We start from the raw sequence: 27,186 nt of genomic DNA on the forward strand, positions 1-27,186 counted from the left end.
GTGTGTGTGTGTGTGTGTGTGTGTGTGTGTGATAGATAGATAGATAGATAGATAGATAGATAGATAGATATTACAGAAAATGACACATAAATGGGAAGACACTTTGAAAAGGTGTAAAAGCACTCATCTGGTTATTGTTATGTCTAGTTGATGCTATGTTTTTTGTCCATAGTGATCAGGTAAGTATCAAACATCAGTTGTAAAGTATAGGCGCTTAATGTGGCTCCGCCCACCCCTCCTCATACCGGAAGTTTAGCTGTTGTTGTCACACTGGAAGAAAATGGCTGCTGCTCCGACTTTTTTTCAATGAAGACACTGATATTTCAATTTCATTTTATTTTCTTGCATTGGAGCTACTGTCGACCGCTATGCAATCCTGAAGGCAAGTCGATCCTATTCGCTGAGACTGACGTCGCTGTATCAGGTTGTTTCTCAGACGACGTAAGACCGTTAGCGTAGCTAATAACTTACTGCTTTCCTACTCGGAACGGGCTAGCATGCTAACGTTAGCGATGTTAGCCTCAACGGTCAGGCATCAACGAGCTTGTTGCTATTCAGCCACTCTCTGGACTTTGCTCATATTCATTGGAGTTTCACTACCCATATATTTCGCCTTTTAATAACAAAGGACTAGGTTGCACATATTGAATTTGCTTAAGGATCTAAATTATAAGTTAAGGATTAAACAACTTGGATAAAACACTTTCGCTCGCCAGGCATCATAGCTGTTAGTGTTTTGCATCTGATTGCCAGACACACTATTTGACATCAGCACAGTCCAAACAACTTAGCTGCGATACTTGGTGCATTTCTCGCTAATTTACCTAACATGTAGGTTTGTTTTGCCTTTCTGCTTGCAATGCATCTTCTGGTTTACTGTGCAGGGGGTGAATGGTCACTCTAGCAAGGTGACAGTGTGGGGCAGAAAGGACAGCATCGTATACTGTCATTCGCCTTGCAACTGGCGGTGGACCACAATGGTAAGTTATATCTATCAATTCATTCATCGCAACATATTCGGTTAACTCCCACAGTTAGGGTTTTCATCAGATAGAAAAGATCCTATCAGAAACCTTGCACATGCTTTGTTTTCTACGAGTTTGTTTCCATATTGACAGACTTATTTAATTTTTTTTTCTTAAAGCAACAAGTATTGGAATATGCATTGGATCGAGCCGAGGTATGATGTTATCTCAGGTTTCTAATTCTTTGTGTGTATCGAGTGAGATGTTAATAACAAATAAACTGTTTATCTACAAGCAACAATAACATTAATCATTCACCAAACATGTAAGCCAACCTTATCTATTCAGTCATTTTGAATATGGTGCTTTTTTCTCTTGCATAGTACATTGTTGAAAGTGCTCGACAACGACCAGCCAAAAGAAGAATTTCATCAGGTGGACGGAAGAGTTTGTATCAAAAGCTCTATGAGCTATACATCGAGGAATGTGAGAAAGAGCCAGAGTTAAAGGTTTGTATTTGGAAATTCCCCCCTACTGACCAATAACAAAGTACTTATAAGCAAGCAAAAGAATTATTGTGGTCTTCTCAAATAATCATATGAAAATTTTGTGTTGAAATTCATTGCACAAAACATAGAGAACCATTATCAGACAGATAATAATCCTGGTATTTGTTATTGAAATGTAGGATTGAACTTCTTTGTGCTTTTGTTTGCCCTCTCTTATTAAAGAATCTGAGGAGAAATGTGAATCTACTGGAGAAGCTGGTGTCTCAGGAGTCTGTATCATGTCTGGTGGTCAATTTGTACCCAGGGAATGAAGGCTATTCTTTAATGCTCAGGGGCAAAAATGGATCTGGTATGACTAAAGAAACTCAGATTCCTCCACGTTTTTATCTGTGAAACAATGTTGTGTCATCTATAAAATCTATGTTTCTGCTGCTTTCTAGATTCTGAAACCATCCGCCTGCCATATGAAGAAAGAGAGCTGTTGGAGTACCTGGATGCTGAGGAGTTACCTCCTATTCTGGTGGATTTGTTGGAGAAATCACAGGTGGGTATACATAGTGAGATTTGAATATTGCTAGTAGTCATTTTAAGTCAAATGTAAGGTGACATTTGTGAAGCACACAGACTTTCCATATTTAAATCAATTTAAATATGACAGGCTTCAGCTCTTGATATCTTAAAATAGCTTCTTATTGTGTTTTGCTCAGTAATCTTCTTTTTTCGTAACCACCTGTTAAATCATTTCTGATATGTATATTGTGTCTCAGGTGAACATCTTCCAAAGTGGCTGCGTAATAGTAGAGGTGAGAGACTACAGGCAAACTGGTAATACCAAGATTCCCACCTGTCAGAGCAGACACATCCTGCTGCGGCCAACCATGCAGGTAATATTTGGTTTGTAGAGCGATATGATAAGAAATTAGTTGCGCGGTTGGACGTTGACGTACATGTTTTTGCTCCCATAGACTCTAATATGTGATGTCCATGCCATGACCAGCGACCATCACAAGTGGACACAGGTAAAGTATCATGTTGATTATTTTATGTCTGTGCGAGTAACAAATAATAAAAACTGTTTCATATTTGCTTCTTTAATTCACCTATATTCTCACAGCCTAAAACATTTTGTTGTAGCTATTCATGCCAAATGTACTTCATTATTGTGTTTTTTTAATTACTCTATCCTGCTGTGTATATGTGAGTTTTTTAAATCAGGTTTTTTCTGTTCTTTCTTCCCTGCTTTAGGATGACAAATTACAGCTTGAGAGTCAGTTGATTTTGGCCACAGCTGAACCTCTGTGCCTGGATCCCTCAATTTCTGTTACTTGCACAGCCAACCGACTACTCTACAACAAACAGAAAATGAACACTCACTCTATGAAACGGTAACAAATCAACTCACACAGTGTTGGTATATATATGTGTGTGTGTGTGTGTTGCTCTGTGGCTCACAAAAGGGGGAAAGTAGATGGCTAGATGGCTGGATGAAGGAAACCATTGATTATAAACATATTTGTCTATTTGCATTGCAGATGTTTTAAGAGGCACTCTCGAGCTGCACTGAATAGGCAGCAGGAGCTGTCCAATCTGCCTATGCCACCACAGCTACGACTTTATGACTACCTACAGAGGAGGAAGGAGAGGAAACCTGCTCCTGTCATAGACCTGAAGATCTCAAAAGCTGGAAATGTAAGTAGTCAATAATTTGGCAAGGATTTTGTTTGCTGCAACAATCTGAAAGAATCTTTGGTGCCTCACTTATGGGTGGGGGGACTACTGGATTACCCTATCCTTCTTTCTACTGATTATTTCTATAGTGTGATGAAAGTGTGGTCTTGCATTATTTATATGTGTCTGATAAAAGTGCCTTTCAAACTCACTAAACACATTTTAATGCATTTATCTTTTCATGATGTTGTACTTTGGATTAGCATGATCCAGTTTGAGGCAGTCTTGCTTCTGACAGTATCTTATTAGTCACTTGTTTAGAAAGACTAAGACTATATTTTTATTGTAAGCACCAGTACACCTACTTCTGTTTTCTTCCCTTTTTTTCCTATCAAGATTAAAATGTTTGCTGAGATGTTAAAAAGACTCTACAATAACATTGGAAAATAGGTTTATGCATGATTATTGCATGTTTTCTCTTGTTTTGAGGGTATTTCTATACATTTTAGTTTTGTTTTTTGTCTGCTGCTGCCATTTTTGCCTCTCATCACTGTAGTGTGTAGACATGTGGAAGCAGAGCAACTGCCAACTAACTGCACCAAAGGAGATTGATGTAAGTAGTTCAGTTTAACTTCAACACTGTTTTTTTATCCTTGATCAAAGCTTAGTAGGATTATCTAAGTTTTAGATTTTATCAAACTTTGTGTGATATTTTATTTCTTTATTTTAGGTGGAAAAGTATGCTGTGGTTGAGAAATCTTTGCAGTTGGAAGACTCTCAGCCCACCACTGTCTGGCCTGCTGAAGTAAGTTTGGCAGCAGCATTCATACTCCCTGAGGGTACAGATTAATCATGGATGTTTTCCCTCAGATATAAGTAGGGAGGGTTTGCTTGAAATGTGCAAACACCCGTAAAGAACTGAGCAAAAATTTACTTTTTTGCAGCTACATAAAATAAGATAATCACACAGGCTTTCTTTTAGTATTGATGTAAGAAAATATAGAATCAGGGATGTGTAAGCAGACTGCAGTAAATGTACACTTTCAAATTCACACCTGCTTCTAGTATTTTGGACAAGAACGGCCCAACTGGATAGTCAACAGACCATGTCAGGAACACACTTTGTTCCTGCTCCATGATGTAGCTTTTTATGACAGTGTTGGCACATATTTCCATCATACTTTACTGGAAAGTCACTAAAATGAATGACTTCATACGGCTGTTTAGACCTGAAACTTCACCATTTTAACCCTGCTTCTTTTCTCCTATAAATCCCAGACCTCCTGTATTAAGATATTTTATTACATTTAAAAAGTTAAAATGTTCATGGTAATTATGTTAGGTAAACATTTTCCAACTTATTTTATGTGCTCGTTCCTTTCCAAAATTGAAAAACTAAACCAAATTTAAGCACAGGAGTTGAAGATGCTTGCATCTTTAGACAAATTTCCTACATAGATAATATAAGTAGATTGTTAAAACATGCTCATTGTTTATTTATATATGCAAAAATAGTCTTTACTCATTGTAACATGGGAAGCACACGAGAAGGAGATTAATCTTAACATCAGGGTTTTTTTTGTTTTGTTTTTGTTTGTTTTTTTTTTTTGTTTCAACAGGAAATTATAGATGACTATACATTTGAGTGTGAAGTAGGAGGCCAAGCTCAGAAGACCAAGGTGTCCATCTTCCAGTCAAAAGGAGACCCACTGGTTTATGGGAAGATCTACTGCACTAAAGAACCAAAATCAGAGGAGGATAGCACAGATCTAAAGCTCATACATCCTCCGTAAGAACACTCAAAACAAATTAAATATATTCCTGACAGAATATAAGATGCCACTCTGAATGCACTAATCTTAATCTGTTTTATCCCTTTTGCAGGTTTCTCATAGGGTCAAAGATAGATGCAGAAAGGTAATCTCATTTTTTTAGCTTTTTATTCAGACACTAATCCTGTCAAAAGCACAGTTCTTTTGTGCGGAGACCACAATGGAAAGCATGATGTTCTTGTGTGCTTTTTGTTGTCTGTTTCATAGGTTTCTTACTCAGTACAAAGGAGTGTATGAGAGAGATGTGAAATGTCAGGTCAAGATGTCTCATAACTCAGGCAACGTGGGACAAGGGCCTCCCTCCCCCAGCAAAGATGAAGTAAGTGCCTCTGTTATTTTTCAGTGGAAAAAGTTGAAGTAGTCTTTTATTAATTACAAGTTTCAGGGAATTTGTCTGAGGTAATTTATGGTGCTCATTGAAAGGGTGATGGTGTTTCTCCACTGGTCCAGACGTCTGTGTTGGGAAAAGGGGTGAAACACAGACCCCTTCCCATTAAACTGCCTTCAGGATCAGGCAGCAGCTCCTCAGGTATATTCAATAAAGACGTTTTAAACAGTAAATTTCCTCCGATTGCCATCTAAGCGACTCTTCACTCTAGAAAATATTCTTGAATTTCACTGAATGAAATTGATACATTTACAGTTGTGGAGATGTTTACTGAAAGTGTGATGTTAATATCTCATTTCAACTTGTTTTTAGGTAATCCATATAATTCGCAAACCATTAGTAGTCTACTTAAGTGTCCTACGCCGCCACCTCCAGCCAAAAGCCAGTCTCTTAACAGGAAGCACTCCATGGAGTTAGGCCAGGTGGGCCTGTTGTCACCTGCTTCCCTCTCTCCAATGGGATCCACTCATGGGAGTGAGTATAGCCAAGTCTAGTATCAGTTTTCCACATATTTTTGAAAAATTACTATTATATGAGTCCAGATGTAGAAGACGCACTACAGAACTTTGCAGACTTTCTCAGTGACACACCACCTATCAATGGTTAATTTGATTAATATAATAGATGTTATAATAGATGGGGGGGGGGGGTCCAAATGGGTCATACTGTGGCCATAATGTAAGGCTTGAAATCTATCAGAATCTTCATAAATAAGGAGGACAAAGTGGTTTTTGGTAGATTATTTTCACAGCTGTGACAAAACACACGTCCAAAGTACTAAAAACACATTGGTATTCCCGCTGGATTGAGCCGGATGCCAGAAAACGAGAGTGGTCAACAGCTGCAGATGCGCTGGGATTGCACAGTTCTGGCGGGTCGGTCAGTCTAACATTGGGCCCAGTTCACCACATAAATCTAAGAGCAGTGCTCTAGGGAATCTAAATCCACACATCAGCCAGTCATCATCTTTGGGCTGTTTTAAAAACTCTCCATCCTGATCTTCCCATTGGCATTACGAGGGTCTACACGTCTGATATGAATGGTTAAATGTTCGAGATGAATGTGGCTTAAATTCACAATCTCACCCGCCGTGCTGCCACTTTCCCTCATCTCCAAAATGTTTAGAGTTTGCATACAGGTGTGCACATTTTCCCATTAAGTTTGTTTTTATAAATCACAACCTTTGCACAGAAAGTGACGTACACCACTTTCAGGCCCCATTTTGTGCGTACGCAGTGTTTATAAATGAGTCCCCTGGTCATGACCAGGTAATGGTTAACTAATGGCAATGGTGGGTAAGGGAGTGACCACAGTGTGTTGTATGTCTCAAAATATTAGCAACTGACAGTATGAAGACAAACAAGTTACACCACTTGGGGACTTTTCATCCTGAACACAAAGAAAAACCTATTGATTACTTGATTGACATTATTATTGTAGATGAAAAAGGAGCCTGGCTGGGAACCACTGTAATAATTATTGAAGTGACTTCTCTGGAAACCTTGGATTTCTGTTTTGACCAAATTTCCCCTCTTTAGGATCTGGGACCCCAAAGCCATCAACACCAACACCAACTAACACGCCATGCTCAACCCCGCATCCCACAGATTCGCTCTCTGCCCCCCTCTCAGTGACCCCCACACCTTCAGACCCTACCATGGTTCAGAGCCAGTCTCAGCCTGCCCTCCTTACACCTTTCGCCCAGCAGCAACTTGCTCTAAGTCAGCCCCTTCCAGTCATGACCATTCCCTTGCCCACCATAGGTACATCTATCACCACAGGAACCACCTCGTCCCAGGTCATGGCCAATCCAGCTGGGCTTAATTTTATCAATGTGGTCGGCTCTGTCTGGTAAGAAAATTAGTAATCTGATGTCATACTGTCTCTTGTTAGTCACTGTCTTCTCATGATGGCCTTGTATTGTTTATGTAGTAGTCCTCAGACTTTAATGAGTGGCTCCAGCCCCATGCTTGGTCCAGGGCTTAACCTAAGTGGAATCATACCACCTGGAGGGTTGATGTCAACCATGCAGTCTGCAACCCAGGCTGGTAAGAAATGTCACTGTCATTGCACTCTTTGAATTGCTGTAACTGGATATTGACAGTCACTTTCAATATGGCATGCGGATAACCATGCTACAGGAAAACAGTGGAGTGTACCAATGTCAATCTGTGTGACATCTCATGACACCTGCTTTAACAAAGAGAATTTCAGCTTCAGGAATTTGAGATATGACTTCCTGTGGACTTTACTGTCAGCAGAGGAACACTAGAACTCTGCTCATCGGCAATTTGTAACTGACCAGGAACACATATGTCCTTTTGCAGAGCATGAGGCGTTATAATAATCCACATTGTATTTACTGGCTGCACCAGAAATTTACCAACTTTTTTTTCTCTTCTTATCATATCGACTAAGATCTGACATTTGACCCTGTAAAAGCATCTGAAAGAGAGGTCAACCTGTCTTTGAAGACAGACTATGTGATAGGAGTCATGTTTCAAATCATGCAGAATAAAAAGTTGTAACAGAAACCATCTAAGATCACAAGGCAGGCACAAAAGTATACAAACATTGTAATTTAAACAAATGGAAAAAGTCCATAGATAAGATACTCTTAATAAGCAGGACATTTTTCCTCTTTTTATTTGGTTTGGTGCTTAATTTAACCCTGATTTTTGTTCCAGGGAGTCCTTTTGGCCTGAACAACAGTGCTGGGTTGAGACCACTAAATCTGCTACAGGTATGCCTCTGTTCCAGTTAGCCTGTGTCACTTTAAGGAGCTTGCACCTGGTATTTGTCTGGTTTAGTGAGTCTTCCTCAACCCTCACCTGTGTTATCTGACCTGGATGATGTGCAAATAAGCGGCACAGCTTAGGTTTACGCATGCTTTCTCAGTGGTGTGCACCGCTTATGAAAGTGATCTAGTGGCACAATGACATGCATCTTTTGTATAAGATGCCTGACTGGAATTTAACAACTCATTGTGACATTATTGCCACCCTCTACCTCTTGAACTGCTGAGAGTCTCTTAAGAAAGGCTTTTGCAGGAGGAATAGCAGTAGGATAAGTAAATGGGAAAACCTGAAAGCAGGCACAGCTTGTTTGAAGACTGTTGCTTGTGCCATTCCTTTTAAATTCCTTTGTAGTTCTGATTACCTTACAGTGGAAAAGGTCTGTGTTGAGTGCCTTGTTAACTCTTCCATTTCCTTCCTTCTCCCCTTTCAATTATATGTACATCATTTCTTTCCCTCTCACTGTCCTCCAATGTCCTACACTCCCTTCATCCTCATTTCCTTGTCTTTTACTCCCCCACTTTTTGTTTGTTGGTGTGTTATTGTTCATCTCCAGATCCCCACTGGTCCTCTCATCTTTAACTCTCTGCAGCAGCAGCAGCTACCCCAGTTCTCGCCTCAGCAGAGTCAGTCCACCACGTCCAGTCCTCAACAGCTAGGGGAGACGGTGAGGTGTTGGCATGCACATACTCATACTGAAGACTACACAGTCAAAAGATTCAGATTCATTTGATGATTATGTAGTCAGCCAAGATGGAGATGTGCAAAATATATTGGCTGGAGTCTGTAACTTGTACTTTAAGGTAAATGATGTTAATGCTTGCAGGGTTCATATTTATAATAGTAATTGAAAAGCTATGTTGATTAATGCATAAGATGCTTTTTGGGAAAACTTTCCCACAGATTGTAGGATGCATTTTAGTTTATTTTCTAGTTGCATATAGGAAATAGCATTTTTGCTTTCCAATGAATGCAGATCAATTACTAGGAAGTGTGAGACAGAGAAGGACAAGTGATGGAACAAAGCTGTTAGGGAAATTCTCCCCAACACAAGCACTGCAAAGCTAAACCTTTCAACACAAGAAGAACACAGACCATTACTTCATGTATACAATTTTACTTGCAAGGAGTGTATGCACCATACAAGTATGATACACACTAAGTTGTTTCACACATTACAAAGCATTTATAGGGGAGGTTCACGAAGTCCTTCCCCCTGTACATGAAAAGGTACAGAGTTACACAATTTCAGGATTTACAGGCTTCAGCATTTTCTTCTAAGATAAGATAAAGGGAGTCAGGGGCACCGTGATCTTCTTTTCTTCTTGTCGTGGTTCGGTCTCGGTTCCCGAACACACACATTGAGAAAGAATGCAGCTGAATACATTTTCTACTTCTTAATGATTAAAATGCAAACTGGTACAGAGTGGATATAAAGTAAATACTAAATTAATTTCTAAAACTAATAAATGATTAGTTCAAAGTATAATATTGAATAATTATCAATCACGATGAAATATGACAAAAATAATGAAAATCCTTTTGATTTTACTTACAAAAGTGGAAAAAGGCAGTTTACCCATTCTTTCTCAAAAAATTGTGTTCTGAATCACGTAAGCAGGTCATCCTCTTTACGCAGCCTCATGGGAATCTGTTTTGTTATGAAGGTCCACTTTTTCTCACCAAGGCATGCACATGTGTGTGTGGCTTCAATTTGAAGTTAAACACTGTTACTCATGCCTGCTCACCCTTACTTTATATCAAGTCTGTATGTTATTTTGTTAAGGGATTTCCTAAATAGTAACTTTAAAACAAGCCATTTGGTACCTTTAGTGCTTCGTCTTCTTTCTGAGCATTCCTAGCTGTGTGCCTAAAGTTAGATGTACTACTATAGATTTTGAAGCCTTCTCTCAAGACCTGCCTAACGTATTGTTTAAAGCAGGTAATGTTGGGCTGTACACAGTCCTAAAAAAAGCATTGTAACCTGCTGATTTTGTATTAGGTGATATTTTTGTGTTGTTACCTTGCCTTATGTTACCTTTGGACCTTTATTGTAGAGTGACCAAGGATCAGATCAAAGTTTAGGAAACCAGCAAACAGCTGTCATCAACCTGGGGGTTGGAGGCTTCATGTCTCCACAGGCAGCAGGTATGAGCCACGCCACACAGAAATACACATTGGACATATACTTCTCTTAACATTTGTCTCCATTCACTTGTTTAACCTGTTTTCTACCCAAGTGAGGCCATACCACTGAGTAGAACTAATAAGATAAGAGTTATTAATGTGTTCATTATTGTGATAACTGTTAATAAATACTGAGTCTGTAACCACACATGATCATCATGATGAAGTTAGCCATTGTTGCTCTCAGTGGAGCATATAACCATTGCCAGGAGAGACTCAATTTCCCCTTCTTCTCTGCTACATTCTCTTCTTTTTTTTGCTTTTTTTTTTGCTTTTCCTTGATCTTTTATTTTATTTTGCCCCTACCCTTATACCTTTTCTTCTTTTGCTATATTCCTCTCCTCCTCAACCCTATTCACTCACCTTTTTTCTCCTGATCCAATTTATGGTATTGGCTCATAATCCATGGCTATGATTTGCCTTTCTACAATGTTCTGCCTTTTTCTCCTCTCTTTTGTTGTCATCTGTGTGTGTGTGTGATTATAACTCCCTGTCACCCCGCCCTCTCCCCGCCTTCCTTCTCATCATCGACGTTCCCTCTTGCATATATGTGCATATTCTTTCCTCATACTTTACTCCATACCTTGTTCTGCTTCTCTCCCTCTTACCATTACATCCTTCCCTCTGGGGCTCCCTTTTCTCCCTCCTCCCCTCCCCTTAGTGCTGTCCCAGTTGGGCTGTGGGCTGGACGGGTCTGGGCCCCCCCTGCCTTCTCCAAGGCTTCAGCAGCAGCACCAGCCACAGATCCAAGTAATCCAGCACCATTAACATCCATATACACTTAAATAAGTTTGTAGAAGCCAAACGGTTGATTAAAAACTCTACTGCAACATTACAGTTTCCCTTCAGGGATTATTAAAGTATTTCTCATTTCGTTTCATGTCATTTTTATTCAGACAGATCACCAGCCTTGTAGACAGGTGTTTGTTGTGCTCTGCTCAAAACTGGAAGCGAATTAGGAAAATTCATTTTAAATGTTTGCCAATCTCTTTTCAGATAAATTTAATGCTCTTCATCAAGTGTGGTAGAATATAGATTTGAAAAAAGAAAACATTAAAAAAAATGCGTGCTGCATGTCATACTTTCTAGCCCCCACAATGTTGAATCCTACGCTACATACAGTATAAATCCTTAACTGTAATTATTGGTGCTTCTCAAAGTCAAGGAAGCATCCTTTACGTCTGCTGTTTCCAGGGTGATTTGTCATCAGGTCTCACGAAAGGCCTGTGCCAAAGTCCAGAATCCTTAAAAGAACTAAGTCCTTTGGTTTGTGAAATTTCAAGGGTGCTTCTGCGTATCCAAGACACCACACACCAAAATGAATTGATTTTAGCACAAAATAGATTGTTATTAGAAGGCATTAACATGTATGCTTGTTTTCTCCCTATTTGTTGGAACCATAAAGCTGTTGGCATTGCAACGTATTCCAAGGACACAAAAGTATAATGACTTCTGTGAATGACTGCTAAGTAGCAGCTTACAACTTTAATAGCTGTGTTCATCTTTCAACTGTTGGGTGTCTCAAGTGTAATTGATATTGGCACCGTTGCCACTTGACCACTCATTCAGAGTGCTCCATGTTTTTTTGTTGTTGTTTTGTTCCATACAAGAAAGGACTCTTTTGTAGCACACAAGGAAGTGACATTATACTGAGGAAATATCCTTGAGATTGAGAAGCACCATATATATATATATATATATATATATATATATATATATATATATATATATATATATATATATATATATATAAAAACTTATATGTTTAACTCTTAATGTATAGCTGAAATTGAAACCATCATATCAAGTCCTACTTCACCACATTTTCTTTTGTGTTTAAATTCTACGCCATCCTTTGTTGTATATTTGGTTGGTTGATATGCCGTTTGATAAAGACCACAATAGTCCCAGTACTCCCAGCAACCCACGCACCAGAGCTTGAAGCACTTCCAATGGCAGCAAACTAACAGCGTGCCAAAGGGACAGCCAAGCATGTTGCTACTCAGAACTTAACAACAGGATCCATTTTATTTATTTTTTTTTTACTGTTGAAAGGTTGGTGATTGCATCATGACTGAGAGGATGGACTGTTCCGCTGAGAGCATGAATCAAAGTTCTTGAAGGAGTGTTTTGTTTTTTTTTTTTCTTTGCCCAGTTGAAGTTGCTCACTTACTCTCTGAGCAGAAGGAACAGTTGCTAAGCTGCATGTTTGTTTTTGCTGGGATCATAGCCAATAATTTGTGCCTTGAGATGACACTGGTGCTGCTTGACTGTATCCTGCCTCACTTCCCAACACTTCCTCTCCCTTCCCTCTGCAACCCATTAACTTCTCTACTGTTTTTCTCTACACACTCCTCTTGTGTGTTGTACGTACCAGCATTTAGTTCAGCTTCACTAACCCATGCCACTGTGACCAAAGCATTCTGTAGCCCATGGTTTGATTAGTCTTTCTCTAAGGGAGTTTGCCTTTAGCCAGACAGGAGATAATTACATAAACATTAGATTAACTGACAGTCTCCATGTTGGATTTTGTAGCTTGTAGTGTCATACTGAAAATCTCCTGATTTATATTTTTTCCACCTTTCATTTTATTGAACAGTTGCAATTCTTGCAGCACCAAATGCAGCAGCAGCAAATGGCTATGGGAGCAGCACCTCCTCAGGCGGGAGCACCACAACAGCATACCGCCAGCCACCCAAGAAGTAAGAGGAAGAGGAGCACACCACAGCCCCTCCCTAAGTCATGACAGACTAAAATCCTTTACCATCTTCATAAGGACATGAATGATCCATACTGTGCTTTGTCTGCCTCACTGTGGAGATAGCAGACAAAAAAGACTTGTTTGTTCTTTGTCTTTTCTAGCTGACATATTTGTATGTAATTGTTTTCAGAGGTTTTGGAAAATGAAAACCGTGCATACTGTTGAGGATGGGGTGTTTTGTTTTTTATTCCAACAGGAAGCCCAAAACTTAAAGAACCTTAGTGATATTTTTTGAGATGAGCCAGAGGAAGATAGTTCTTGTAGGTAGTGGGCTTCCACAATAACACGTTTCCCCTTCGGGAAGATTTTTTTCTTTGTGGAGGCCCTGTGGACTGAGAGGATCACAAATGCACATTCTCAGAGGATTCCGGATGAGGCTGCTGATCCTCCCGCCTCAGCTTAGATAAACCCTGTAGAAACTGCCCTTTAAGCACGGATCCCAGCCGAGCTATTTGACACCAAATCCTTCATATAACATGACGTAAACATGCAGATCTGATCTTGGAGTAGTGCCTAGGGGCAGCACTCTACCTCTCAGCCTGTTGGAAGTACTTTTTCTCATAGCAGTCCCGGCACAGGGTTTACGAGGACTCATGATCAACATGCAAGACGGTGTGCCGGCTTTTGTACAGCAGATTTTTAAAAGGCATTTCCTTTTAATTAGTTCAGGAGCCATGAGCGTATTCTTACGAGACATCAGCTGAGTGTGTGTGTGAGACGTTTCTGGACACTGAGAAATAATTTTTTAAACAGTCTTTGTCAGCAGTTTTATTGTTATAAAAAAAAAAGAATATATATTGACAGTGGCAAATACAGCTTTTAGATAAAAAGAATAGTCTGTGTGTCTTTACTACACTGTTGTCATGCTGTGTAAAACTTTGTCAATGAGTTTCTGGATCTCTTTCTGTCGCGTCGCTGCTCGGTTGATGCACTCCTGCAGCTTGTCTCCCGAAAGCGATGTCCCACCTGAACCACAAGTCAAGACTGTCAGGACTGCTCTTTCTTCCCCCCTCCTTTTTCTTTCAACTACAGAATCTTTCATTAGACATGACTGGAAGCATATCTATCATCAGTAACCTGATGCATACTTTGCTGCCAGCAGTAAGTTTATGTAAATATAACTCAAACATGATGGAAAATTATAATCTCCAAACTATATTTTACTCCAATTATCACATTTATTTGAAGATTAACAAAGGTAGCAGCTAAATGCTGCTTGATCACACTACTCGCTAAAAAGTAGTTGCTGATTTTGATGTACAAATTCATTGTTAAAGCTCGAGTCTAAATTTAGTCATTTTAAACACATTTAACAGTGAACAATTCCAACAAATTTCCTGATGAAGATCAATACACAGTTTCTGACCTGGTTTGTGTACAGAGCAGAGTCGATCGTCCTCGTCGGTCACTACAGTGAGCTGTGCAGTCGACAGAGTCTCCTCCTCTGCTGTGGGGTCTAAGATCAGTATGGAACTGCACAGAGAGCGAGCCGTTAGTATCAATGCACAAAGTGAACATAGAATTACAGATTTTTTTTAAACTTGATACACTTACTCATCGAAGACACAAAAAGAAGCACAGACAGGATGTTTGTGAACATGTAGTCCGTGTCTCTTTTCTAACTTCACCTCTGGCGTGCATGTCTCTTTGTTGACTGTTACTTCAGGGAGTTGTGCTGGGGAGAGTGTCAGAGGACAAACTGAACAAATCTCAAAACGAAAGCTCAAGGGCCATAAAGAATTAATACAGGAGAAATGTGAAAGTATGTAATGCTGTATTACTTCCACTTTAACATCACTTACTGTTCTTCAAGGCAGCTAGCAGGGCAATGATGCAAGCATCGAGAATGTTGCCATCATAGTCGAGACACATAATATCACAGTAGAGCACCCAACAGAGCTGCGACAAGAATCAGCAGAATTAGTGCTAATGATCCAACATTTACATTAGTTACAAACAGCAGCAGCATGTCTGCACAGGTCTGCCTTTACCTTTCCTCTTTCAATGCACAAATCCTCTGTTTTGATCACTTCAGAGCTGCAACAAGCATTAAAGAGACTTAGTAAAAAAAAAAAAAAAAAACAAGCAGTAGCGGGGGATGTAGACAGTAAACACAACGGATGGAAACTAATACAAGCATGTTAAAGTTTGTCACACCTCTCTATGACATCAGCAACAAACTGGCTAGCAGCCTGGGCCTGTTCTCCTGGTGGACCCGGCCGAAACCGGGAGGAACACAAAGGAGGCAGATCCACGTTGGGCACTAGCAGGACAGAGCGAGTAAAGCCATCAGTTTACATTTATTCCTTTAATTCCAATCTGTTGTGATAGTGCAGCTAAAAACATATTAGAAATGCATCACATCTGGAAAATAGCATCATTTAGATGCAACAGGACATGACACAATATAAGGAGTGCTATTGAGAAGATGTCACATTTATCAGTTTGAAGTTTATTAAACTGAATATTGCTAGCATGTACTCAAAGAAAGGAGGGTTTATCCTGTCTTAAATCAACATTGGAGATTTTTGCTTTGCACTTACCAATGTAACCTTTACCAGGTGCCTCTACTGTTGGGTTTGCCAGCTCCTGGAGACAGGGGGGAGAAAGCTCATGGATGCAGAATTGTTGATCTCAACATAAAAAAACAACTGTTACTAGGTTACAGGTACAAATTATTATATGACATTCAGGAAAGAGCATGAAGGATTTCCTCATCTGAGATAAGCTAGGATGGAGGTAAGATATTTAAAAGAACCACGATTCTCTACTCTTCCCATCCCAATTTACCACATAAGAGTTCCTGAAATACAACTTTCTACTCAGCTGGGAGATAATGTTTTGAACAGATGTGGACATGTACCGCTTTGATGCCACAGATGATTGTGGTGTTTCCCATCTTCACCAGGGCTGAACCATCTGCTGTGGATATGGACCCTGAATGCAAAGGAAAAGAAAACAAATGTATCCTCACGTATTTTAATCAGTGTGTCATAATCTGCACTTCGCCGTACCAATGTTCAGTGTTGTGGTTCTGAACTCAAACAGCTCCCGTCCATCGGATCGGCAGTTTTCTTTCTGGGGAAAAAATTAATAAATAAATAAAAATATTTGCAGGTTCAACGCCACTGACATGAAAAAATAAAATAACAAATAATTAATATAAAGATTTTTTTCTTCGGCAGAAAAAGTCAATAACTGGAGTGGAGATGGGAAATAAATGTGTTCATTTTACAAACCAGAAAGCTTCTGTGATACTCCAGAGGCTCAGCAGTCCTTAAAATTAGCAGAGAAAAAAAAGAGGAAGTGCTAATTAGTTACAAACACAGTACAGCCATATCAATCAGCGGAAACCTTTCTGTTTACCGATTATCCACTCAATATATAAAGGTAAATAACTAAAATATAGTACTACTAAATTACAACACTAACCCTATCAGATAGAACTGCGCTATTTACTAAACGCATCACGTGCTGCATTTTTGTCAGAAAATCAACAATCAGAAATAATGTGGCGCTACTGCTAAAACTTAATTTCACAAGTGAAAAGAAATTAAATAAAAAAAACCATAGTTTTGGTTAAAAACTGTACTTCAACGATCTTACTTAAAACCAGCCGCCATGATGTTTTGGTTTACCACGTGGGTTTGTAGTACGGTGGCCGGTAGGAGGAAATACCCTAACCTAAATGCCTGTTTAATGTGAATTACAGCTCCTGTCTTGACTTATTCAAGATAAATCTTTGCTTCACTGTACTTTTTTTCCAAAGATGCATAATGTTCTACAAACACATTTCGATGCAATAAATGTCAATGCTGAAGCCTGCAAGTGAGCTAAACATGTTATGTAAACACTGTCTTTATTAGTGCTGACTGAACTCTTTAACTTGGTCTTACAAACTTGTACTAAAAGGCTTCCTGTGATAACTTTCACTTTGTAATTTTATGCAAACACTCCATCACAAAAGTTACTACAGTAAAGTAGATGGAGACATTTCCATCTATCAGAAGTTTAAATATTTGGTATGTTTATGTCCTCAGGCTGATCAGCATTATACATGGACGGCTGTTTTATTACCGAACCCCAACCAGCCCACAAGCCCAAGGCTGGTGCTTAGGAGGATACCAGTATCAGACCACAGCAGAGGCTCCCCTCCCAAGTGCTACCCGGGCATCCTTTCTAGCTCAACAAAAAGTTCTCCTGCAAATCCTTCCCCTATCCCCAATACTACTTCCCCCTCCTCCTCTTCCTCCTCCTTATCCTTCTCCTGTTGTCCCTCCCTAAGCTCCTCTACTTCGTCCTCCTCCTCATCTCACTGCTCTCCAGGGTCCTCCAAATGTTCCTCTCATAGCCAGTGCCATTCAGAACAAGAGGATGAGTGCTGGACTTGTGAGGTGGTTGAAGGTCAGCCAAAGATTGTCCTGAGAAGGTAGCTGAGGCTCTCCACTGAAAGCTAGTTTTGCGCGGCATGTTCCCTTTATTTTCCACATTCTAGCACAATGAGCCCTGATCCAAAACAAGAAAAGAACACACATGGCCTTTTATAGATGAGCAAAGCATAGTAGCAAGGGATGCTGGAAACCTGGATGGCAACCCTACATTAATGTATTCATTAAACCATTAATAATGTTGTGTTACTTAAAAATTTTATGTGATTGTGTGTTTGTTGGATGTGATTTATTATGGTTTAAATTTTTTAGAATAAACACCACATGATAAGAATGTCTTTGTCACCAAACTTAGGACTCAGGTCAGACTGCTGAGGGATGATCAGATGGTCACAGTGAAATATTATCCCTCTCAATAATGATCCTCACAGGCAGGTGAGAAAAAAAACCTGAAGTAAAATTTAAAATGTAAAATTGCCATTTTCCTGGCTCTTCCATGGCACCTGAGTGATTTCCCTTATTAGCTTAGTAGCTTTATTGAATCAGTTGTGTGGGAAAACTGAAATATGTAAAACATGAAGGGCAGGGTTATGTGAGACCAGAACTGAAAGCTCTTTCCAAACTCTAACAGGTTATCATGTCAAAGTTAACCAACCTATCCTAAGAAAGCAACAGGTAAGCTAGTCAGCAGGAAAGAAGAGTGGGTCATATACCAGGTGGTTATGTTCCGCACGTTCATATATAATAATAATAGTAATGGATTAGATTTATATAGTGCTTTTCTAGGCATCCAAAGCACTTTACATTGTATCATTCACTCCTCACTCATACCTGGTGATGGTAAGCTACATGTGAAGCCACAGCTAGTTTGGAGCAGACTGACGGAAACGTGGCAGCCAGTTCATATCCACCATAGCCACCATTCATATACCAGCAATGCTAACACTGGAGGTAAGGAGGGAGAAGTGTCTTACACAAGGACAGATGATTGGGAGAGTGGGAATCGAACTGCCAACCTTTCAGTTATTGGACCACCTGAGCCACCCTGCACTACACTAATAGATCCCTAAAATTGCCTGAAGGGCCTTTAAGATTTCATATAGAGGCTGTATCAGTGTAGCTTGAGGAAGCGTTAGGTAAAGGTTCAGCTGATATACCTTGGAGATTCCATTAAAATGCATTTAATTCCTGTTTTAATATGTAAAGTGACCTTTACAGAATTTTTCCACAATATTCTCTGAAGGTTATAAACATGCTCTGACACCTTTCTTTCTTTCTTTCTTTCTTTCTTTCTTTCTTTCTTTCTTTCTTTCTTTCTTTCTTTCTTTCTTTTTAAAAAGGCACATGGGAACAATATCTTAATCTGAATTGATGTTATAATGTAATATCTTTAAAAATGAGTTTTGATTAAATGCTTTACAACATACACGTATAATTGATCTGTTCTTGCTAGCTTTCCCACTCCTGGCCGGTAGGTGTCAGTGTAGCGCGGCTCTGTCAGCTCCTCTCTTGTCACATCTGATGATGTGTCGTGAGGAAGTAGTTACTTCCGCATTACTGTTGTGTGCAGTTGTGATTGGAAGTGGAGTTTGGTGAACTGCCTACATAATAATGGAAATATAGACACTTATTTGTCTTTTTTTTTCCTTTTACACAATCTCTTAAGCTTGTATTTTCTCGTGTATCCTCAGAAGTTAGAGCCTCAGCTACAAGCTACGAGCCAAACTAGGAGGAAACAAGGTAGCTTTTCAGCTAGCCGCTTAGACAGCTGTCAGTGGCTGCAGGGCAGTTTAATGGAAAATGGATTGCCTCTGTGAAATAGTTCAAGCTCTCATTGCTTTAGCAGCTTTAGGTCTAATTGTGGTAAGTAATATAATATTCTATTTGTTTGATATTACGTTGGCAGTTTAGCAAGACTTTGTTAAAGACAGAAGCTGTCCAAGCTGATTGAGGGTAATGTTACAGTGTGCTTTTCTTTTGTGTGTATTTCTGAGGGACTGAGCCTTTTGTATTAGATTGTGGGACATTCAAAGTCAATACAAGGATGTTTCAAACCCATGTAACTTAAAAAGCGTCTCACAAAAAGACGGCGGAAAGTGTGACAGGGATCTATATAAATTACTAAATGCATAGTACAGCTGGAACAACGAAGACGGCTGAACCATCTTGATTTATGTAATCATGATGCATTATTCACACACAACACAGATTTCCCCTATATGATTACAATAATGAAAGTTTTAGCATTTGTTTTTGCAATTGTAAAAACAAAAAAGTATTGTCAAATTTTTTCTTTCTTTTCAGGTACTCATACTAGCACATTTAACCGCAGGTGGGATTAACCTGAAATGCCACGAGAAGGAGAAATACTTCCTCACTGCTACAGGAGAGAAAGAGCTTTTTCCCAGCCTGCATGATCCCTACTCTAGGGAGCTTTCTGTGGTGATCCCAGCCTACAATGAGGAACTCCGAAGTTAGTGTTGCCTGGTTTTCTGTCTGGAGCTTCTGCACAGTAACTTATATTAAAGTGGAAAACAGTGAAGAATCATTGTAATCCTATTTCAGTTTTTAAAATGAAGAGAATGCACAATTAATTACTGTAATGATTGATTGAGCTTCTTGCGTAAAGCATCCATGTACCATCACAGTTGGTCCAGTTTCAGTCTTATAACCCTGTTCTGCAAGGCATCACGTCATTGTGTACCGGCAGCCAGCTATAGGTGCTAAAATCTGTGTTAATGTTCAATTTATTTCAGTGCCCGTGATGCTGGATGAAGCCATGGAGTACTTGGAGAACAGACAGGTAAGTAGGTTTTTTGTTGTTGTTGTTTTTACTATCATGAGCTCAACATGCCGGTTTAAAACATGATCTTAGATGATCTAATAGAGCAGCTGTTTTAGCAGAATGGAGCATCTATTCTTGAGTAAGGAAAGTTTTATTTCATTGGTAAATTGGTAAATTATTTCTGTTATTATGCATACCACTAGGTGGCATCATTGACCTGTAAAATGGGCCTGTTTGTGATACAAATTCCTGTCATGATTACCTTACCACAGAAACAAAACCCTTCTTTCACCTATGAGATTATTGTGGTTGATGATGGCAGCAAAGACAAAACAACAGAGGTAATCATTTTAAAGCTTTTTAAGAAATAAGTTCCCATGTGTTTTAATTATTCTCAACTCAGTTCTGCTTTTGCCAGGTTGCTTTACGCTACACTAGGAAGTACAGTGCTGATAAAGTGAGGGTGCTGACATTGGTGAAGAACAGGGGAAAAGGAGGAGCTGTGCGGATGGTAAAACTGTCTGGAAAAGGCACAGAAGCAAAAATGGGGTTGACTGTGTATGAATTTTACAAATGGTTTGTTTTTCTGTCTGCATCGCTGTTAAAGGGAACTCTGAGCTCCAGAGGGAAAGTCATTCTGATGGCTGATGCCGACGGAGCCACAAAGTTTGCTGACATTGAGAAAGTGGAGGCTGCTCTTAAAGACCTCAAAGCTGGACCGGTGTGCTTTTCTTCAGTTTTTATCTCTCCCTCTCTCCTGCATGTATTTTTCTAAAGTTATTAATATACCCTCAAAATCCCTGTCTTGCATGCAGGGAAATTTAGCCATTTCATGTGGTTCCAGAGCTCATCTAGAAAAGGAGTCTGTAGCTCAGGTAATTTTTTTATCTTCTTGGAGACACATAATATAAACATGTTTCTTATCATTGAATAACCACCGTTGTCTCCTTAGCGCTCTGTGTTTCGTACGTTCCTGATGTTTGGCTTCCACTTCCTGGTGTGGTTCTTTTGTGTGAGGGGGATCAGGGACACACAGTGTGGCTTCAAGCTTTTCACACGTGAGGCTGCACTGAAAACCTTCTCCTCGCTCCATGTGGAACGATGGTAAGGAACTCCATAGCTTCATGTCAAACATTTTATTACACAATGTGAAGGGCCTTTCACATAGGATGGGGTGTCAATGAAAAATACCCAAAAATTAGCTACTTTTAACGACTGCAGACTTGAATGTGGGATGAAGCTTTTAAAGGGCTCTAGAGTGCGACCAGAAATTTGTTGAGCAGGACTAACTTTTTTTTCTTGGTCGCACTGGTGCGCCTAACATTTTAAAGGACTTTAATTATTTCTCCGAATGTCTGTCGGCTCATTGTGTTCATTCCCTCCTCACCCAAGCTCAGAGAAGAATGACACTGTGATAAAAAGCCAAGAGAAGGGTTGGGTCTTCACCTCTGATTGGCTCTGATCCACAGTTGTACATCGCGTTGCATGTTGGTTTGAAATTAACACCGGCGCATATTAGACACAGACTAGTATCACGGAAACTGGAATCAGTTGTAAAACGTGGTATATTTTGGAATTTGCTCATATGTGGTTGTTATCTTTTATCCACACTAATTTAAGAGTTTGTCACTGTGAATGAGAGATGAATGCGTTTTGAGCACTGCAGCCCCTCGTCTGTGATGTCACATGCAGTGACCTGGCTCAAGTGTCCCCATGAAGTTCAGCGGTGGCTAAAAGGTTATTTAAAAAAAAAAGAAAAAAAGTAAGAAATTTTTATGCAGCTCTAGAAAAACTGTTAAAGCTGCATCCATTTCTGGTAAAGCATCGGAATAAGAATGTCCTTGCTGATGACAACAGCCTCCAACAAACTAACCGTGTGTGTTTGAGATGTATCTGGATGATGTCCTGGATATTAATCATGTTTAACAAAACTACTAATAAAGGAGGCTGCCGTGCATTTAAAAAAAAAAAAGAAGCAATAACACAAACCCTTGATGTTTCTGGCTGTTTGAGTAACCCAAAACATGGCATATAATATGACCAAAGAGGAGCTACCTTTCACAAAATTCAAGTCCAAGTAGATAATTATCATGAAAAAGAGTAAACATAAATCCAGAGGAAATAGCACAACCTAATGAAGCTATTTCCAAGTTTGAAATGTTTAGTTTAATTTAGTTAAATGAAGTTAACATGAAGTTAACACCATCTTTGTCTATCTGTAATGATCAAAAGGCCATCCTTAATGTATTAAAATGAGCTGCGAAGAGCAATGCTGTAAAAATTGGGGTGCATTTACATTTCTTGCTGGTGCACTCACATTAAAAAGTTAGTGAAACCAGTGCTAAAAGTTAGTCTGATGCCCTGTGTCAATCTGTCAAATGAAAGCGTTTACATTAGGTTTACTGAGGAGGAGGAGGAGATGACCAGCTGCAGAGAGGCTTCATAATATCCTCATGGTCAGGCAGGAAAGACTGAACAGGAAGAAAATTATTTTAACTGCAGCACAGCATGAACAGACCAGCCTTGCAATGCACTAGGCAGGGCTTGGTGAAGATTTGTTCTCATGTTGCACAAACACATACACGACTGAGTTTGAAGGCAGAGCACAGTACCCATCCTATGTGGAAAAAAAACCTAAATGAGTTTGTTCAAGATTTATTAAAAATTAAAATCTAATTACAAACTGTGCAAAAATGCCTTCTTTTCTTTTTTATTTATTTATTTTTTTAGCTTTTGAACATTTGTTGTGTAATTTTCAGGGCCTTTGACGTGGAACTACTGTACATTGCCCAGTGTTTTAAAATCCCCATAGCAGAAGTGGCGGTCAACTGGACAGAAATAGAAGGTAGGAATATGTGGACCCTGTGCCTTCCACTGTAGTAGTAGTAGTATATAGTAGTAGTGTATATATATATGTATACATATAGTTACATCTTTAAGCTTGTTGCTGCTTTAATAACTTTGCTGGTATTCCACGGCCCATCGGCTTTAAATGTTGGCAAACTGACATATTTCCATTATTTATCTTACAAAAGGCATCATTTGAGAATTAATCGTCTGTGGTTTGCTTCTGCCAGGGTCTAAACTGGTCCCGTTCTGGAGCTGGCTGCAGATGGGACGAGACCTTGTTTTCATTCGCCTGCGCTACATCACAGGAGCCTGGAGACTGCAGTCACCACATAAAACTGATTAGCCAATCAGACAAAGCTTTGTCATGGAGACAACCTGTGATAGGGCCATGGGGCATTTCAGTGAATGGGGTTACAACTGTGTCCATTAGTCACTGTAATCAGCGGGAAAAAGCCAAGTACCAGTCCTTTGCTTTTCCAGACGTTATTGGGAGCGACGTATTGACACAATTGTGGGGTTCCTCATGGTCCTGCCTTTTTATGTGGATGTTGGCTTGTTTTAGCCACTGTTACATATCCATGTGTTGCCACAGCTTACAGAATGTCTGTATGGCTGATCCATGTACTGAGTTACTTCATGTTTTTGTTGTGCCCAATCTGCTGTAAATGAGAAAGGCTTGTAGTGCAAAATGTGGAGGATCCGATCATCTCATGATCCTCAGAGGGTGAATGATTGTTGACTGTGAGTTGATGGGCTGGATGATTTACAGTAAAATAAAATGTTAAAAGTCAACAACTCATGATCTGATAATCAATATTAACACATTGCCTAGAGCTGCAGTAGTTCATTGATCATTTGAACACCTACACAAACTTGAATTTCATCAGATTTTAAAAAGTTATTTATATAAGCGTAGCAGAAATTAAACATTTATTTTCTGTTTTTTCAATTATTGAAATTAGCTGATTTTGTCTGTCTTACAAGCTCCTTAGGGGTGGTCTAGACTGATGGGACCTTGAGGTGTTGGATATTTTCAGTGTTTTCATCCCCATTGCCATATTTGTCTTGAAGACCTATACTGACTGTTAAACACAAGGACAAACATCACAATAAAAGCTTCAAAGTACTTAACGAGATGAAAATGGAGAAAATAAAAAGTGATGACAGTAAGTGCACAAACCAGAAATCGTACATATAAAATCAAGAAAATCCAAGGAAAACGGGAGGAGCAACAAAGACAAATTCATGATTACTTTTTCTGCCTTGATCTGGGACCTATGCCTTGTCAGCTCACAAAAGACACACTGACAAGTTCAGGTAAGAACCATTTATTAAATTATATTGTCAGTCATAATCTAATTATGACTGACAATATAATATAATATGCAGGCTGGGTGACTTGTATTAAAGCATAGCCAACAATATGATCAAAATGAGGATTTATTGAAAGTCTTGTACTTATTTGAAACATTTATTCATTTATTTAACCTTTGTTTAATTCGAGATCAAATGTTCTTTTATGAGCACGGCCTGGCCAGCATGGCAGCAGTAACACAAACGTGATGGATAATACACAATACCAATATGAAGTTATATATTTTCTATTGCAGATCGTTTTTACACAGGCCTACAAACCCTCAGAGTTTGATATGATGCAGCAGGATTAACTACATGTACAGTCAAACCCTTCTGACCAGTGTGACACTGCATGACTGGTAACTGATGTTATTACAACAAATCTGCTGGATCTAACATCATTTGGAATTTCAACTTAATTCTGAAAGCAGTATGGGATCAGTTCTACGAAATTTCATGGGGTGGTATTTTATGATATTGCACATGGACATCAAAGAACCTGACCTGAATAGTCTGGATTGTTATTCATCACAGCATCCGACCCTCTGTTTGTTTCTTAATCCTCATATGAACGTCTTGGACAAAGGCCAGAAAGTGTTTTTGTGGTCTGAGTAAATAAACTTTAATAGTGCTGCTTTCTTATGCAATCCTGAGGTTTAGGACTCGCGCTGATGCGCATGTCTCCGGGGCCTCGCGGAGCCCCGGGGAGCGCATCCTGTTTGTGTCCTGCCTGACTTTTTGCCAGACAAGACAGAGGCGGTGAATCATAATCTGCACATTTCTAGCTTCCTGTCACCAGAATCTGCTGTCGTGTCAAAAGGTGATTTTTTATTAGCTACTTAAAAGAGGGAGAAATGGCAGTAATGTAATCATTCCCTCCCTGTGGGAAACTATGATGCCAAATATGAACAATTCATAAGAATGGAAAATATCTATATTTGGGGAAGCCTTTATTGTTTTTCCATTTGCAGGTCTTATGCAAGCAAAGAAGACACAATACAGACTGAACAACCCGATTATCAGAGAGCTCTACTAAATGCTGAGCGAACAGGTTGTAGCAGAGCTCCTCGCTGGACCATAGAACAGCCTGCGGCTTCCTCAAGGGTCCCTGTAGGAGAATATTATTGCCACTGGTTTTGACAGACCACTTCATTTGTGATATTTATTTAGCCACATGTAGGCCTGAAGGCCTACCTGTTAGGTGAGGAGAATCGTTATTTTATTTATTTATTTTTTACGGACTCACTGAGAGGTTTCGTTTGGTGTTCGGAGTATCGTTACGTCCCGCAGCAGTTGCTGTAAACTGTGAAAATGTCAAACTTGTAGACTCACTGTCGCCAGCCGGGTTTGCGTCATTAACTGGACCAGTCAGAGCACTACCAATAAAGGATCGTATCCATCCGCATTTAACGAGACATCTGCATGGCTTTCAACAACACACCACACTATTAAAACAAACTTTGATGTATATATATATATATGTTTATATATTTTTTATGGTATTGGAGCACGAGTGTATGTGTGATGGAGTAAGAAAGCCGCAACTCACCCTCACCCCATTCTTTACACAGGTGCACCGTGTTTTTGTTTGTGCAGGTGGGGTTTATGAACGTAGACGGTATGCTTCTAAAATTAAATACATTATCATTAGTTATAACAATCATATTAAAAATGGCTTTAATTATAAGTCAGACGAGTAGCTCGAAACTGTTAAGGCTGCAGGACACTGATGTATGCAGTCAGGTGTCACAATTGCATTTAATATTTAATGTCACATAATGTAGCCTGAAACTAATGCATCAACTTTAGGATGTTTCAGTTGGCAGCTCAGATGACCTAATCAGTACCAAAAGCCCAGCATAAGCAGCCATCTTTTTGAACATATATCAACAGTTGTCTTTGGAAAGTCATCAAAATAGCTGAGACAGGAGAACAGGTGATTGTGTTTTCCAATCGGGTTCGTGAAGAAGGACTTGATGAATGAGGGACTGTGCATAGCTCAGGTGGCTCGCACACGCGCGTACGGTGCCGCAAGAGCTGAATTAGAAATCCCTGAAATCCTGGGAAAGCTCCAGGAGGGGGAAGGCGGAGGGATCTGGCGCACAGGCGCTGCGGTTCCAGCCAGGCTGACGCCGCCGGGGCTGTGTGGCGCTCGGTTGTGGCTGCTGGAGGAGCAGAGGCTGATCAGAGCTCACTAGACCTGCGTCAATATTCCAGTGGAGCATAACACCGGAAATTACTCTGACTGAACCTTCACGATAAAGGCGGGAGTTCAGGCACTATTTAAACTTTGTGTAACAACATGACAAATAGGTAGGTCTACTATATATATATATATATATATATATATATATATATATATATATATATATATATATATATATATATATATATATTTAGTAACATTTAGTAACATTTTACCTGAAAAAATAAAGGTAAAGCAGAACCACCCGAAAAAAGTAATCTCTGTTCAGAAGAATGGGGTCCTGAAAACTTTCAAGCTTCAAGGCCTCTGGTAGAGGACCCAAGCTTGATTAAAGGGCCACCACATAGGGATTGATTTTAGAGTTGTTATGTATAATTAATTTAATCAATTTATTTGATGCAGCTCCATTACAATATCGAACTCCAGTCCATAAATAGGCATGGAAATTCTGTTAAAATGTAATACATTTAAAATGTGTAATATAGTAAAAAATAGT

The 27,186-nt window shown here is 39.5% G+C and overlaps 4 protein-coding genes across 9 annotated transcripts; 3 read left to right on the plus strand and 1 right to left on the minus strand.

Annotated features, from left to right (window-relative positions):
- The first annotated feature begins 239 nt into the window (after positions 1-239).
- Positions 240-13,268, plus strand: supt20 (SPT20 homolog, SAGA complex component). 5 transcript variants are annotated; one of them, XM_042008393.1, is made up of 24 exons: positions 240-441; positions 885-980; positions 1,145-1,180; positions 1,349-1,474; positions 1,697-1,823; positions 1,915-2,018; positions 2,242-2,358; positions 2,440-2,493; positions 2,720-2,859; positions 3,007-3,163; positions 3,699-3,755; positions 3,873-3,947; positions 4,762-4,931; positions 5,027-5,059; positions 5,182-5,293; positions 5,398-5,503; positions 5,675-5,836; positions 6,901-7,213; positions 7,295-7,410; positions 8,050-8,105; positions 8,714-8,824; positions 10,215-10,305; positions 11,006-11,094; positions 12,944-13,268. In XM_042008393.1, exons 1-24 carry the CDS (start codon positions 307-309, stop codon positions 13,088-13,090), a joined length of 2,730 nt encoding a protein of 909 aa, XP_041864327.1. In that variant the 5' UTR covers positions 240-306; the 3' UTR covers positions 13,091-13,268. The 5 variants fall into 5 exon arrangements, with proteins under 5 accessions (XP_041864327.1, XP_041864328.1, XP_041864329.1 ...); XM_042008394.1 differs by having other exon boundaries at positions 12,959-13,268; XM_042008398.1 differs by having other exon boundaries at positions 347-382.
- Positions 13,269-13,858: 590 nt separating this feature from the next.
- On the minus strand, positions 13,859-16,775 carry exosc8 (exosome component 8). Its single transcript, XM_042008399.1, has 11 exons — positions 16,712-16,775; positions 16,345-16,381; positions 16,120-16,183; positions 15,969-16,042; positions 15,649-15,694; positions 15,263-15,368; positions 15,097-15,142; positions 14,908-15,004; positions 14,660-14,780; positions 14,472-14,578; positions 13,859-14,071 (listed from the first exon to the last, which is right to left on the minus strand). The coding sequence occupies exons 1-11, from the start codon at positions 16,726-16,728 to the stop codon at positions 13,956-13,958; spliced, it is 831 nt and encodes a 276-aa protein (XP_041864333.1). The 5' UTR covers positions 16,729-16,775; the 3' UTR covers positions 13,859-13,955.
- LOC121654315 (putative protein TPRXL) lies at positions 15,786-17,692 on the plus strand. 2 transcript variants are annotated; one of them, XM_042008401.1, is made up of 3 exons: positions 15,786-15,844; positions 17,146-17,509; positions 17,601-17,692. In XM_042008401.1, the coding sequence occupies exons 1-3, from the start codon at positions 15,839-15,841 to the stop codon at positions 17,606-17,608; spliced, it is 378 nt and encodes a 125-aa protein (XP_041864335.1). In that variant the 5' UTR covers positions 15,786-15,838; the 3' UTR covers positions 17,609-17,692. The 2 variants fall into 2 exon arrangements, with proteins under 2 accessions (XP_041864335.1, XP_041864334.1); XM_042008400.1 differs by having other exon boundaries at positions 17,146-17,692.
- Positions 17,693-19,039: 1,347 nt separating this feature from the next.
- Positions 19,040-23,920, plus strand: alg5 (ALG5 dolichyl-phosphate beta-glucosyltransferase). The gene is made up of 10 exons (XM_042009035.1): positions 19,040-19,356; positions 19,798-19,966; positions 20,250-20,296; positions 20,551-20,619; positions 20,697-20,789; positions 20,886-20,999; positions 21,094-21,153; positions 21,231-21,382; positions 23,038-23,123; positions 23,356-23,920. The coding sequence occupies exons 1-10, from the start codon at positions 19,294-19,296 to the stop codon at positions 23,469-23,471; spliced, it is 969 nt and encodes a 322-aa protein (XP_041864969.1). The 5' UTR covers positions 19,040-19,293; the 3' UTR covers positions 23,472-23,920.
- The last annotated feature ends 3,266 nt before the right edge of the window (positions 23,921-27,186 follow it).

Source organism: Melanotaenia boesemani, chromosome 15 (assembly GCF_017639745.1).
Source record: "Melanotaenia boesemani isolate fMelBoe1 chromosome 15, fMelBoe1.pri, whole genome shotgun sequence".
Lineage (NCBI taxonomy): Eukaryota > Metazoa > Chordata > Actinopteri > Atheriniformes > Melanotaeniidae > Melanotaenia > Melanotaenia boesemani.